The 16330-nt window shown below is 36.6% G+C and overlaps 4 gene segments (V, D, J or C); all 4 read right to left on the bottom strand.

Annotated features, from left to right (window-relative positions):
• Window positions 1-189: 189 nt before the first annotated feature.
• On the bottom strand, window positions 190-1550 carry LOC128612922 (immunoglobulin kappa variable 3D-11-like). The segment is given in 2 exon segments: window positions 190-823; window positions 915-1550. Coding segments are annotated over 2 exon segments (378 nt in total).
• A 2348-nt stretch (window positions 1551-3898) lies between these two features.
• Window positions 3899-4477, bottom strand: LOC128612920 (immunoglobulin kappa variable 3D-11-like). The segment is given in 2 exon segments: window positions 3899-4263; window positions 4347-4477. Coding segments are annotated over 2 exon segments (384 nt in total).
• Window positions 4478-4936: 459 nt separating this feature from the next.
• LOC128612921 (T cell receptor beta variable 4-1-like) lies at window positions 4937-5591 on the bottom strand. The segment is given in 2 exon segments: window positions 4937-5447; window positions 5535-5591. Coding segments are annotated over 2 exon segments (384 nt in total).
• Window positions 5592-12269: 6678 nt separating this feature from the next.
• Window positions 12270-13679, bottom strand: LOC128612909 (T cell receptor beta variable 29-1-like). The segment is given in 2 exon segments: window positions 12270-12842; window positions 12927-13679. Coding segments are annotated over 2 exon segments (534 nt in total).
• Window positions 13680-16330: the final 2651 nt, after the last annotated feature.

Here is a 16330-nt window from a genome sequence, read left to right on the forward strand (position 1 = left end):
CTATGCATAATAAAATAAAAAGTTTTCATTTGGCACACCCTTGTAAATCCCCAAGAATCATGCTACTACACATTCCAAAGTGACAGTGCAATCAATAAATAAGTACAATAAATACAGGCCATAGTCTATACAATAACCTATAAAATTCTATGGAGAACAATACAGTAAAAAAAAAACTATACTGTCAACAATACATACTATAAAACTCTATTTTACAGGAGCATTGACAACAGAAGCATAATATTCCTCAGAAGCAGTAATCTTATGAGTGAGTATTACTTGATTGATTTTCATATGAATGAAGTTTGAAATGTGAATTCTCATAAGTAAAGATCATGCGGGATCGTGTGGGGAGATGGTCTTCACATCTTCAACATGCTACCAGTTTTAGCAGTGACCTCTACTGTACACTTCCTATATTTCGTCCTACTACAGACAGTACTAATCACAGAACAGATCTTATTTGCAGGTGTTTGGTGTGAAGCTTTTTGTTAAACAGAGAGGGAAAGCGTGTGGCTGTGCTTACTAGCAGCACAGAAATATACTGCACTGTCCTCAGGAGTTATACTGGATATGAGCAGAAATGCATCCCCTGTGGACTGTCCTGAAATGTTGAATCGTGCTTTAAACTTCTCCTCAGGAGTGGATCTTCCATACTGAAGCATTCCAATGAGCTCAACTAAGCCACCAACTGCCTTTTGTTGATACCAGTACATGTAGAGATAGTTGGTATCACCATGCCGGCAGTTGAGCTTCGCTTCATTCTGCTCAGGCGTCAATAGTAGATGTTTTGGTGATTGCTGGATGTTGAGTGAAAAGATAACTGCGGTGACATAGAAAAGTGATGTGTATATTCAGTAGAAGAAGTTAGAAAAAAGCTATTATATTATAGTAATTTTGGTAGTCATGCTTACCTTTATGACTCATGAGAATTATACTTAAGATAATAATTTTAGCCATCTTGTCCAGTGTTCTCTAGTCTTTCCAGGCTGTACTCATATTTTTAACTTATTGTATGTTATCTTAAATGATCAAATATCAGTGACTCCGCCTGCCTTTTGATTGTATATCCTCTGGCTCTCAGTACAGCTGCAAAATCATCATGATGTGTCACATGACACAGAAGGGGATTGTTGCTTTATGTTATACGTATCACTGCTGCCTCCTTATGGACCTCTTCTCCTGATACCCCACTCTTTGGATGTCACTGTGCACATAATGAGATTTAATCCTTCAGTTTTTGTTGCATGTAAATATAGCCTTTTCATTGGTTTATTTACATGTACATGCAAGTCTGAAACTGATTTCTATTTTTATATAATTTATATTTTTATATTGCATTTTATTTTTGCATATTTCATGAAGAACTTTTATTTTTGTGTTGTCTCTCATAGAGAGAATATTATGTAATTACTGGGATAAGAGTTGGAGTATGGGGAAGAGTGTGGGGATGTAGTGGAGTTGCTACTTTCCCTACTTTTTCACTCTGGACCCAATACAAAGTTAAATATCCTTGATATTTCAAATCTGTTGTCATTATTGAAATTGCAGAGTTCTAATAGAACTCCTGAACCCTCAGTCACCTCTTGTGGTAGACTTTAGCAGAGAACTGCTTTGGTTCAGAGTTCATTCCTGAGACTGCACAGCACGTCTAGATGAAAAAATCAGGAGAAAAAAGGAGAATGCACTGCACATGAGACTTTTTTATGTCCACCAACCTGCCCAATACAGCTGTTCATTGTGACTTCTTTCACACATATTCATTATGTATGTTTAAGTTCAAGTTCGAGTGCTTTTATTGTCGTTTCAACCATATACAGTTGGTACAGTACACAGTGAGACGAAACAACGTTCCTCTAGGACCCCGGTGCTACATAAAACAACACACTAACTACATGAGACACAGAACTAAATAAGATCTACAAACATTCTACATAAAGTGCACGTGCAGACGTGTACTAAAAACACAGGACAGTACAGTAACTTGTAAGTATGTTGTAAGGGACTCTAGACAGGATGCCCTTCTTGGGTGGGACTTTTTCAAAAACCATAGTGCATTAATTGACACAGTCTCTGGTGTTTCCATGTTTAAGAATGATCGAATTTCTCTTTGAATATTGCCTCACTGAAGTTCATCTGCTTAATCCTACTCACCAAGACATTGAGCTGTCCAAGCAGACCCAATTAGGTCAGTTCTATTCTGATTTCTATATCCCTGTAGAAAGCTCTGCAGCTCAGGTTAGTCTTTCTAGCCCACCATGCAAAATACCTGACATTCACATGGGTACAGAGACACTTACGCTTGATGAGATAGAAATAGTTTAATTACCTCCTACAGGAGAACTGTGAAGTTTTCAGCACTAGCTCTACTGATGTAGGTAGAACAGACTTGATCAACCATAGCATACACGCATCCTTTACATCCCCGGTGCATCAGAGAGCATAAAATAGCTTACCTGTCTTAAGAGATGAAATCCATAAACAAGTACAGAAACTTTTTGATGCTGACTTAATTGAGCCTAGCCATAACCCATGGGCCTCACCAGTCCTACTGGTTCATAAGAAGGACAGTTCCTACAGATTTTGCATTGGTTACAGGTGTTTAAACTCTATTACTGTCAAAGGTGCTGATCCTCTTTCATGTGTTGATATCAGTTTGGATGCCCTTTCTGGAGCTACCGTGTTTAGCATATTAGACTTGTCAAGTGGTTATTGGCAAATCCAAATCCAAATGGATCACACAATTCCTGAAGATTTTTCAGATGTACTTCCATGTTGCAAAGCTCTCGTTCTACTACAAGCAACTACAGGCAAATGTTTTAAATGTTGCCAACCTAATTAATTCAATAATTGGCTTATGACTTTTCATGAAGACACCATCTTGACAGAGGCTGGGAATACTCAGTGATACTTTAGACCTACTATCCCTGTTCAGGTTCAACCTTGGATCCTCAGGGTTTGGAGTTTCCAGAACAACATTTCCAAAATATTTCATCTCACCTCCAGAGCTGTTCATCTTGTACCAAAGTATATGGTTTTAGCCTGATACGTTATGAGAGCAGTGGGGCACAGCACCATCCTCAGATTTGTCAGTAGATCAGAAGGAGTATGGAAAACATCTTTACTCATAATTGATGCTATTGAGAGACAGTAAAAAAGAAAGTGCAAATATACTGCATATGATATTTTGACGTGAATATATCCCTGCTTTCATGGGAAATATATCTCAAAATGAAATGAGCACAATATCTCACCTGTTAATAACATCAGTATGATTGTTTTAAGGGTCAAGAATCTAGTTATGAATATAATTGCATGCCTCATTTTGAAAGGCCGATTCAGTGCTCAGTGTGATCTTCCACTCTGTAAACACAGTGCATAAGTCTGCCAATCAATGCTGTTGTTACGGTTCCATTTCTCTCTACTGCCCTCTATTGGAATGACTAGAATGTTCCTTAAAGGTTAGCTAAGGGAACTTGTCAAGTCAAATCAAGTCAAATATAGTTCCCACTGAATCATGCTGTTACACTTAATATGAAAGAGTGACTAACAAGAGGTGTAGTAACACGGTGACAGACAGTGCAAAGTTAATACATACAATAAAAAACAGGGTGTAGACTAAAAATAACTTATTAATTATACTATATATATATATATATATATATATATATATATATATATATATATATATATATATATATATATATATATATATATATAATCATAATAGTAAGCAAACTATACAGTAGACAATAAACAGTATATAAACTCAGTAGTATTATTGGACTATTATCTCTATTAATAGTTCCAAGCACACAGTTTTAGCAGTGTTCTCTACTGTACACTTCTTATATTGCGTCCTATTACAAATTGTGCTAATCACAGAACAGATCTTATTTGCAGGTGTTTGGTGTGAAGCTTTTTGTTAAACAGAGAGGGAAGATGTGTGGCTGTGCTTACTAGCAGCACAGAAATATACTGCACTGTCCTCAGGAGTTAAACTGGATATGAGCAGAAATGCATCCCCTGTGGCATGTCCTGAAATGTTAAATCGTGCTTTAAACTTCTCCTCAGGAATGGATATTCCATACTGAAGCATTCCAATGAACTCAATGGAGTCACTGACTGTCTTTTGTTGATACCAGTACATGTAGGGATAGCTGGCATCACCATGACGGCAGTTGAGCTTCGCTTCAATCTGCTCAGGTGTCATTAGTAGACGTTGTGGTGTTTGCTGGATGTTGAGGGAAGAGATCACTGTGGCTACACAGAAACATGATGTTTATATTTGTTAGAAGTTAGAACAAAGTTATTATATTGAGTAATTTTGGTGTAATCATGCTTACCTTTAAAACTGATCAAAATTATACTTGAGACAATAATTTTAGCCATCTTGTCAAGTGTTCTCCAGGCTTCCACTCTGTAAATAGTGTGCGTAAGACTGAAAGTCAACACTGTATATACAGTTTTATTTCTCTTTACTGCCCTCTATTGGAACAACTCGAATGTTACTTAAGTGTTAGCTAATGTAATTAGTTAATTACTAAAGTCACTTCTCGTCCATTGGCTTTATTATTAGGAATAAAATAGACGAGTGCTAGTCAAATGAAAACCTTAAAATGCAACATGAATTACAATTGAATCAGATTTTTTTCTAGATGAATACTTGACATTCAATAATCATCAATTTATCATCATTTATCATTTATCATCAATAAATAAGTACAATAAATACAGGCCATAGACTACACAATAACCTATAAAAATATATGGAAAACAATTCAGTAAAAAAAACTATACTGTCAACAATACATACTATAAAACTCTATTTTACAGTAGCATTGACAACAGAAGCATAATATTCCTCAGAAGCAGCAATCTTATGAATGAGGATGATTTATTTGATTTTCATATGAATGAAGTTTGAAATGTGAATTCTCATAAGTAAAGATCATGCGGGATTGTGTGGGGAGATGGTCTTCACATCTTCAACATGCTACCAGTTTTATCAGTGACCTCTACTGTACACTTCCTATATTGCGTACTATTACAGACGGTACTAATCACAGAACAGATCTTATTTGCAGGTGTTTGGTGTGAAGCTTTTTGTTAAACAGAGAGGGAAAGTGTGTGGCTGTGCTTACTAGCAGCACAGAAATATACTGCACTGTCCTCAGGAGTTATACTGGATATGAGCAGAAATGCATCCTCTTTTGAGTGTCCTGAAATGTTGAATCGTGCTTTAAACTTCTCCTCAGGAGTGAATTTTTCATAATGGAGCATTCCAATGAGCTCAACTATGCCACCAACTGCCTTTTGTTGATACCAGTACATGTAGGGATAGTTGGTATCACCATGCCGGCAGTTGAGCTTCGCTTCATTCTGCTCAGGTGTCATTAGTAGATGTTTTGGTGATTGCTGGATGTTGAGAGAAGATATCGCCATTGCTTTAAAGAAAAGTGATGCGTATATTCATTAGAAGAAGTTAAAAAGCTAGCAGTTATATTGAGTAATTTTGGTGTAATCCTGCTTACCTTTAAGACTCAGGAGAATTATACTTAATATAATAATTTTAGCCATCTTGTCAAGTGTTCTCTAGTCTTTCCAGGCTGTACTCATATTTTTAACTTATTGTATGCTATTTTAAATGATCAAATATCAGTGACTCCGCCTGCCTTTTGAATGTATATCTTCTGGCTCAGTACAGCTGCAAAATCATCATGATGTGACACAGGAAGGTGTCACGTGACACAGGAGGGGATTTCAGTGCATGGTTTAGTGTGTATATAGCACTGTGGTACTCACAGCACAGAAATACAGAGCGCTGTAGTCTGCGGTCACAGACTGTGCCGTGAGATAGCCTTCCTTCTCTGCGTCTCCTGAAATGTTGAACCCCTTTTTGTCTATCTGGGGATTCTTGAAGTTGAGAAACCCGATATGCTCGAGACTTTGCTGGTTAACCTGCTGATACCAGTATATTTGGTCATATTTTTTGTCATGGTGGCTGCATGTGATCTTTAACGATTCACCAGGTTGCAGGAATATGACAGCAGGGAACTGTGAAACAGTTAAACACATGCAGCTCTCTAGAGGGATATTAGGGAGAAAAAACAATTAGAAGCTGTCACAAATTTTTTTAAAAAGTTAGATTTCAAAGAAGTATGTGATATCACATTTTCACTCACCTATAAACCAATGTAATAGAAAATATGTTGCTCTAGCTCTAAAGATCATGGTGCTTAGTAGCATAATAAAAATATTAAGTTGATCTGAATACTGTGCTGATGAGGAATCTGGATGAAGCCCTGTGCTGCTTTATATTATATGTATCACTACTGCCCCCTTATGGACCTCTTCTGATACCCCATGTCATCTCAAATTTTACCACCATATCTGTTAAATTGGCTCCTTTTTCATGAAGACAGCGTAGGCAAGATAAGAAAGTAAATAAATTTTCCATGTCATTACAGTGAAATATATTTAAGGTTTTTTTGAGCTGAGGTGTCAAAATATGTTAAAGGCAGAAAAGGCACAATTTTGGCCTGATTTTTATTCTTTATTTATTTATATGTTTGTTTGTTTATTTGTTTTTGGACAGAATTCATCCGGCCACATTGACATCCAGCAGGTTATCCCAAACCAACACACATATATTTATACTATAACTCCCCATGCCATACTGCATGCATGTGATAGTGATTCAGTGTGAGCTTTTTGTAGAGCTAACCAGGGATCTTGTACACTGTGTGTGTTCGAGCTGCACAGTAATACACAGCACTGTCGCTTGTGGACACGTTTTCCATGATCAGAAAGGCATCACTTGCTCCATCTCCATCCAGTTTAATTTCTCTATTCAAATGTTCTATATTTATATTGTTTCTGTATAGATATCCAAGTAGTTGCAGATCTTGGTCCCCAAACTGCTTGTACCAGAGGATGACATTGTAGTTTGGGACACGCTGTGAACACTCAAGTTTGACAATGTCATGCTCATTCACCAGCAAATCAGGAGGCTTTTGATGGACAGTGAAGCTTAATGACATTCCTGTTAAACCAACAAAATGTAACGGTTTATTTAATTTCTTTACACAAGTTAAACATGTTCAAAATGATCACTTTTGGACTAAAACATAAAATGTGTTGTTTTTAAAGAAGGAATGTGTCAAGCCATGATATATATATATATATATATCAATTATAATGCCTTTAAAAAAATCATACCTGTCATAAAAATCACAAAGGCAGTGATGATGACAATGATGGTTCTGATCATGGTTCTACATCTGGAGTGAGAGAGAGCATATTATTCTTCTCAGCTATGGATCCATGATATACAGCGACAGGAAATGACATCACGCTGTGGTTTCATAGTTGCAATCAGCAGGTGAGATGAGGTATTTGTTAGACAATAGTGATGTGTGCACCAGTGATCAATGTGCTCTTCTGACAGCGCAAAAATACAACCCAGTGTCCGCAGAGGAAAGATTCCTTATAGTTAATGAACATTCTTTGACTGCATCTCTGTCAACTTTAATATTGCCTCCATAAATAGGCACTGTACTGGGAAATGTGGCATAAAGATTTCCCATCAGTTTAAACCTCTGGTCACAATGTTTGTACCAGAGGATGCGATCATAAACTGGATTATCATGTGAGCAATTTATTTCAGCAGAATCCTCGGTCGTCTTCGTCATGTGTGATGGAGATTGATTAACATGTATAGCCATAGACAAGCCTGTTAAAAGGAGTCACACATGCTGCATATTAACATTATTTCACAATAAATAAAACCATGATCATAATCAACGTGATCTAAAAATGACACACAACGCACCAGTCAGCACCAGAGAGAGAATAAGGTGTTTAAAATCAATCATGTTAATAATTCCGTCTTCTTGTGTCAACTTGAAATACTACAAGAACAAACACTACAGAAGTGTTTGTTCTAAAAAAGTGATGCTGTAATCATGTGATCATTGTGATCATAAAGTTCATTACAGGGTCCATGATGAGGGGTGGAGCACAGAGGCAAGACATACCTGACGCATTTTGTATTTTTCCGTGGATTCACGCTTAAGTTGAAGTGAAACCTTATATTTTCTTTATTAATATGTCATCTTAGAAACATTTCAGATACAGCTGCATAAACACAAGTCTAAATGGCATCATCCTGCCTGCTTTCTAAAATAAAAGTGCAAAATCTACTTTCAGGCAGAGGAATCATAGCTAATGTAAAATGTCTTATTTTATATGATCATTATAATCAATGTCTTTCAGCCATATTTTAAATGACATATGGTTAATACTGAAATAGGTTCATCACAGTTGTCCCTTTTACAAGCAGTCATTTATATCTCACTTCATTTCCTCATTTTTGATTTGGCTGAACATGCACATCTGTGCACACTGGCTTTGATCTGTTCAATCTGTTGCCCTCAGGGAGACGTTACAGGTGCATCAAAACAAGGACTAATAGATTTAAGAATAGTTTTTTCCCAAAAGCTATTACCATTCTAAACACATACATGTACTGAGTTCACAGCATATGTATATAGTGTCTCAAAACTGTGCATTTCATAGTACCTCCCCCATCCGCCCCAATATCTTGTTTATTTATCTTGTTTATTTATCTTGTTTATTTATCTGTTTATTTATCTTATTTATCTTGTTTATTCTTCTTGTTTATTTAAAGTACATGTTGGCACGGAACAAAAAAGGAGTGGCTCTTAATTTCATTGTACATGCGTATAGTGACAATAAAAGGCATTCATTCATTCATTCATTTCAGTATGATAGAAGTGTGCAAGCAGGACTTTTAGCTGGTATATTTTTTTACTCAGTTATATTTTTTTGTCAGACTTAATTGTGCATGAAATTCACTGTACGTTTGTTCCCTTTTGAAGAAATACCTTTCTGATTATTCATTCATTCATTCATCTTCAGTGAGCGCTGGAGTTGTAAGGCGTCAATGCTACTATCTACTTCATCATGCCGTCACAATGATGATTATGTATTAAATAAATTTATCAGATATGAAAAGGGCAAAAGTATTTCTGGTACAGCAGTGAGCTGGAAATCATTGCAGAGTCATGCCTACTGATGTAGCTACTTATAATAATCCTAGGTTGCTGTAAGTGAGGATGCTTATATCACAGCAGGGTATGATAGAGGCTGCATAGACATACATATTATTGTACTAACTCTGATTTGCATGAAGAAGTTGAAGAGACATAATGTTTTCACCATCCTAGCTGTATGGTAACTGAGCTGATCTTTCTCTATATATAATGAAGGAAATGACATCACATAATGTCGCTCTACAGACAGAATGTTTTAATATTTGAATAATGTCAGCAGTTTGGTGTTTATTGTGACTTGAGATGTGGTTAAACAGGTGTATGAGGCTGTAGAGTTGATTAAAGAGAGGTTTTTGTTTTAAGGAGAGGACGTGTGTGACACTGTGTGTAAAAAGCTGCACAGAAGTACAGAGCGCTGTGCAGCACTTGTGTTGCTTTGGAGATCTGTAGAGAAGCTGATGACTGCCCATCTCCACTCACTGTAAAATTGCCTTCATAATTTTCCTCATATTTTGGAGTTGTATAAAAAACATGCGATGAGTTTCAGGTGGGTGTCGCCATATGTTCTCTGATACCACAGTATTGTGTTATAGTTCGGGACACTGTGTTTGCAGGTAAGAGTTACACTTTCTTCAGGCAAACACAACACATCAGCAGGGTTCTGATGAACATCTTTACAAATTAAAGAACCTAGATGGTAAGAAAAGTGATTAATTAAGAAATTTTTAATGTATCTGGGAAAATACACCCTCAATACAATTCATATATGCAGAACACAATGCAAAATATTCCTGATGTTGTAGCCACATTTCTATTACCTGTGAGGCAGGTCACACAGATGATGAGTTTAAATGGAAATGTAATCATATTGATTCACTTAAACTGGTGTGAGAAAGAAATGACTGAAAAAAATGATCAAATGGTCACATTTGACACATGACAACTGAAGAGATAGGATATGACATCATTACACTATGTGATGAGATGCAGACTATGAACACACCCATTATTTGAAATCTGATACTGCTGAGCACTAATAGCACATATTGCTCCTGTACTGACAGAGTGATTTAATATGTGGCTTAATAGAATACATTTTTGTATGGTCAAATCTCATGTATCCAATAAGTTTCAGACTGGTGTCTCCATGTGATCTCTTTTGTTTTTTGCACTATTCTTTGAATTATATTGAGTTAAAAAGACTAGTCTAAGTAATAAATAATCTCCCATCTCCTGTCACAGTAAAATTACACATCAGCAGGGGTCTAATGAACATCTTTGCAAACTAAAGTACCTAGATGGTATGAAAAGTGATTAATTAAGCATTTTTTATGTATCTAGGAAAATACACCCTTGGTATGATCCATATATGCAGAACACAATGTGATTTAAAAAAAAAAAAATCATATCAGGCATCAGGAAAACACCACTTCCATCTACTTGACCTGTGAGAGAGAAATAGATCAAATTAATTGAAATGCTGACATAACTTAAAGGTGAAACGGTGTGTTTGTAGTTGTAAAGCCTAACCATAAAAACGATGAAGTGCCAGAATAAGGAGAGCTGTGATCATGTTGAACTTCTGCTGTAAGGAGTTAGGACAGTGGGAGGTGGATAAATTAAACTGAGCTGATCTCCCGCTCTATATAACGAAGGAAATGACATCACACAATGTCACTCTACAGACAGAATGTTTTAATATTGGAATAATATCAGCAGTTTGGTGTTTATTGTGACTTGTGATGTGGTTAAACAGGTGTATGAGGCTGTAGAGTTGATTAAAGAGAGGTTTTTGTTTTAAGGAGAGGACGTGTGTGACACTGTGTGTAATAAGCTGCACAGAAGTACAGAGCGCTGTGCAGCACTTGTGTTGCTTTGGAAATCTGTAGAGAAGCTGATGATCTCCCATCTCCACTCACTGTAAAATTACCTTCATAATTTCCCTCATATTTTGGATTGCCATAATAAACATATGCGATGAGTTTCAGGTGGGTGTCGCCATGTGTTCTCTGATACCACAATATTGTTTCATAGTCCGGGACGCTGTGTTTGCAGGTAAGAGTTACACTTTCTTCAGGCAAACACAACACATCAGCAGGGTTCTGATGAACATCTTTGCAAACTAAGGAACCTAGATGGTAAGAAAAGGATTAATTAAGCATTTTTTATGTATCTAGGAAAATACACCCTCGGTATGATCCATATATGCAGAACACAATGTGATAAATATTCCTGATGTTGTAGCCACACTTCTATTACCTGTAAGGCAGGTCACACAGATGATGAGTTTAAACGGAAATGTAATCATATTGATTCACTTAAACTGGTGTGAGAAAGAAATGATCAAAAAAGTGATCCAAATCAGTAACATTTGACACATGACAACTGAAGAGACAGGATATGACATCATCACACTATGTGACGAGATCCAGACTATGAACACACCCATTGTTTGAAATCTGATTCTGCTGAGCACTAAGTAGAGCAACTGTAAAATTACCTGAGAGGCAGCTCACACATATGATGAGTAAAAATTGAATCATATTGTGTTTTTAAAGCTAGTTTAAGTAATAAATGATCTGTATGTGACACGTCTTCTATTGTGTATGGAGAAACAGGATATGACATTGGTACACTGGTGAACACTACAACAACACCCATTAAAACCCCGAGTCAGATCAGCAGTTTCTAAAATACTTAAACCATTCTTTCAGGCACCATCAAAATGTCATGGCCAAAGTAATTTTTCCTTCACTTATTATGTTTGAATTGAACATTAACTGAAGCTCTTGACCTGTATCTGCAGGATTTGATGCATTGTGTTGCTGTCTGTGAGGAATTTCCTCTCACTGTTTTTGACTACATTTTTGCCAAATCCTTTTGGATCTGTCTGCCTGCCTCTTTATAAAACCTTTAACTGTGATTGCATCCGTCTCCACCCTGTTTACGTGACACTGCCACATGATTAGCTGCTTGGATATTTGCAAGAATGAGTAGGTGTACAGGTGTTCCACAAATGATATTCCTCTTGGAGGATTATGAAGATGTTTAAGTCTATATAGAACATAAATCAATGCTCACAGAGTTTGCCTATCATAAAATAGCACATTTGGCTTCGTCGATATATGTAGATCCCCATAATCTAAATGTAAATGATAGGATGACTCGAGGCAGAAGAAATACAAACTCATAGTCTCCTATTCATATGACAGCACGGTTTGATGTCTGTGTACGTTCTTTGAGTTGAAAAAAGTCTCGAGCAAGGTTCTTTACCCTAAAGCTGCTCAGATGAATGCCATAACTTAATTCTGCTGCAAGTGTAAGGTGCTTCATATAAAACCTCTTTTAGTGAATGAATACATAAAACTACAGCACCACCTAGAGACCCAATGAATATCCACACAGTGTCTTTAATTGTTTCAGTATTTGTACAGCACTGTAGTGAGTTTGTACCACAGTGTTGGCTCACAGCACAGAAATACAGAGCACTGTCTCCTGGATCCAAGTTCTTCACTGTTAAAGAGCCACTCTCAACTACAGTCTTAATTGCTTCATATTTGTCTTTACTGAATTTCCCATAATCTGGTTCAACACCAACCGATGTGAATACGAGGAGTGTAATTCCCTCCCCTGGAAGCTGCTTAAACCAGTACATCTGTCTGTAGTTGATATCTTTATTGTGACTGCAGTTCATTTCTACAGAGTTCCCTGGAGAACCCCAGATTATATCAGGCATCTGGAAAACACCACTTCCATCCACTTGACCTGTGAGAGAGCAATAGATCAAATAAATTCAAGTACTGAAATCAAGTTAAAGATAAAAATGTGTCTGTAGTTTTGAAGCCTCACCAGAAAAGTGATGAAGTGCCAGAATAAGGAGAGCTGTGATCATGTTGAACTTCTGCTGTTAGGAGTTAGGACAGTGGGAGGAGGATAAATTACACTGTGCTGATCTCCCTCTCTATATAAGGAAGGAAATGACATCACACATTGTCGCTCTACAGACAGAATGTTTTAATATTGGAATAATATCAGCAGTTTGGTGTTTATTGTGACTTGAGATGTGGTTAAACAGGTGTATGAGGCTGTAGAGTTTATTAAAGAGAGGTTTTTGTTTTAAGGAGAGGACGTGTGTGACACTGTGTGTAATAAGCTGCACAGAAATACAGAGCGCTGTGCAGTCCTTGTCTTGCTTTGGGAATTTGTAGAGACACGGCTGACTCTCCATTTCCACTCACTGTAAAATTGCCTTCATAATTTCCCTCATATTTTGAAGTACTTAAAAAAGCATGTCCGATGAGTTTCAGACTGGTGTCTCCATGTGTTCTCTGATACCACAGTATTATGTTATAGCTCGGGATGCTGTGGTTGCAGGTAAGAGTTACACTTTCTTCAGGCAAACACAGCACATCAGCAGGGTTCTGATGAACATCTTTGCAAAATAAAGAACCTAGATGGTAAGAAAAGTGATTAATTAAGCAAAGAAAAGTGTTAAATTCTAATTTCTCTTATATGGGTGTTTTAATATATCTCATATAGAACTCAAATAAATTGCAATACATCCTTAGAGATGTGTGTGTGTGTGTGTGTGTGTGTGTGTGTGTGTGTGTGTGTCTATAGAGAGAGAGTGCATTATAATAAAAATTCAGTTTAAACCATTTTCCATAGAGACAGATCAACTGTAACATTACCTGAGAGACAGCTCACACAGATGATGAGTTTAAATGAAAATCTAATCATACTGATTTATTTAAACTGGTGTAAGAAACAAAGAATCAACACTTGGTTTCATACAGAAAAAATGTTACCCATGAACAGACCTCGTAGTGTCAATAAGGAGACAGGATGTGACTTCATCACAGTGATGAACACTATGAACACACCCTCTGAAATTAGAGACTTATGTTTAAATATAAAACAGGAAAGCACAAAGTACAGAAATAAATCATTACAAAGATGTTTAAGTCTCCTTCATCCATCTAAACTGAGGCAAATAGGAGATCACTGTTTTAGATTTTATTCTGCTGCAAGCACAAATTCTCAGCACCACCTAGACAGCAGATGAATATTCACATATTGTCACTGATTATTGGATTTTTTTTATTATAAGAAAAAAAAAAAAATTCTAAGTTTTAGTACACAAACATTGTAATTATGCCATTAGACCTCCACACCAACAGAGGGCTCCTTACCTGGGTTCTAGTACACATGTTTCCTGTGCCCTAGTCATTTCCTATTTATGGACAATAGAAGGACTATATACTAGTGATGGTGAAATGAAGCTTTGAGAAGCACTGATGCTTTCCCCTCAACTGTATCCTGAAAGGATTCATTACTCGAAGCTTTTCAACATGGTGCGCACTAATGACATCTTGTGGTCAAAAGGATGAAAAGCTGCCTTTGCGTCCCAGAGGACACAGATATTTTTTAACTATTTTAAATTAAATAAATTAAATTGAGCTGATCTTCCTCTCTATATAACGAAGGAAATGACATCACATATGGTCATTCTACAGACAGAATGTTTTAATATTGGAATAATATCAGCAGTTTGGTGTTTATTGTGACTTGTGATGTGGTTAAACAGGTGTATGAGGCTGTAGAGTTGATTAAAGACAGGTTTTTGTTTGAAGGAGAGAACGTGTGTGACACTGTGTGTAATAAGCTGCACAGAAGTACAGAGCGCTGTGCAGCACTTGACTTGCTTTGGGAATTTGTAGGGAAACTGAAGACTCTCCATTTCCAGTCAGGGTAAAGTTTCCATTGTAATTGTCCTCGATTTTTTTTGTGCTGCTGTAACGCACATATCCGATGAGTTTCAGGCTGGTGTCCACATGTGTTCTCTGATACCACAATATAGTATCATAGTTATTGATGCTGTGGTTGCAGGTTAGAGTTACACTCTCATCAGGCAAACACAACACATCAGCAGGACTTTGATAAACGTCTTTGCTAAATGAACCTAGAAAAAAAACAACAGATTTTTAATGTTCATAATGTCATAATAATATAACATGATTTAATTATTTTCTGTATTTTTAATTAATCATTTTATATATCATATGATCACTAATATTACCTGAGAGGCAGCTCACACAAATGATGAGTTTAAATGAAAATCCAACCATGCTGATTCATTTAAACTAGTGTAAGAAATAAATGATCTACAGGTTATCAAATACACTATGTGACATTTGGCAAGACCTCCTATTGTGAGCAGAGAGACAGGATATGACATCATGACACTGACAAACATTATGGTCACACCCATGTTTAAGCTCAAACAAAAAACATATTGTTGAAGAATCACTAGAGAGACGAAATAACATGGAAGAGTGCAGGAGTCCTTGTGAATTTTCAAAAACATCAAATAACACTATATCTAATCCAAATTTAAATGGTTGAGTGACCTTATTTTCTGTTGAGTCCAGTATGAAGTTACAGAAATATCAGTCTAGGTTTTCCTCCACCTACCTAAACTGAGGAAGTTGTACTGTAAATGATGGACTTAGGTTTTGTTTTAGATTGCATTCTGCCACTAGAATAAGGCGCTTCAGATGAAAGTCTCTATTCATGAGAGAATGAAGCTACTGCACCACCTAGACACCAGGTAAATATTCACATGTTTCACATGTACCACAACTTACATGAGTGTAATAAGCAATGTGGGAGTGAAAGTTGTAGCACACAAACTTTGCAACACCAAATCATGTAATTAGACCTCCATATCAACAGAGGGCTCCTACCCTTCGCTCTAGTACACATACTTCCTGTGCCCCAGTCGCTACCTAATTATGGACAATAGATGAACTATATACAGACTCATTTGTTGCTATTGATTCATTAAACCTCCATCATACTTAGCCTAATCCACCTTCAGAGTCTTTCTCTTTACTATTTAATTATTTTGGCTGTCATGTAAACACCCTGAGCAGGATCAAGTGGTTACTGAAGATAAATGAATGTGAAAGTGAAAGTGAAGGAATGTATGATACAGTTTAACCTTTATATTAAAATTAAAGTAAAGAAATAATGATGACATATGAAATGGATGAAATGCCATCACTTTACTGAAATTTCAGTAATCTGATCCACCACCACCAAGTGTAATTCCATTTCCAGTATGAATATTGGAATAATGTCAGCAGTTTGGTGTTTATTGTGACTTACGATGTGGTTAAACAGGTGTATGAGGCTGTAAAGTTGATTAAAGAGAGGTTTTTGTTTTACGGAGAGGACGTGTGTGACACTGT

This window comes from Ictalurus furcatus, chromosome 9, assembly GCF_023375685.1.
Source record: "Ictalurus furcatus strain D&B chromosome 9, Billie_1.0, whole genome shotgun sequence".
Classification (NCBI taxonomy): Eukaryota; Metazoa; Chordata; class Actinopteri; order Siluriformes; family Ictaluridae; genus Ictalurus; species Ictalurus furcatus.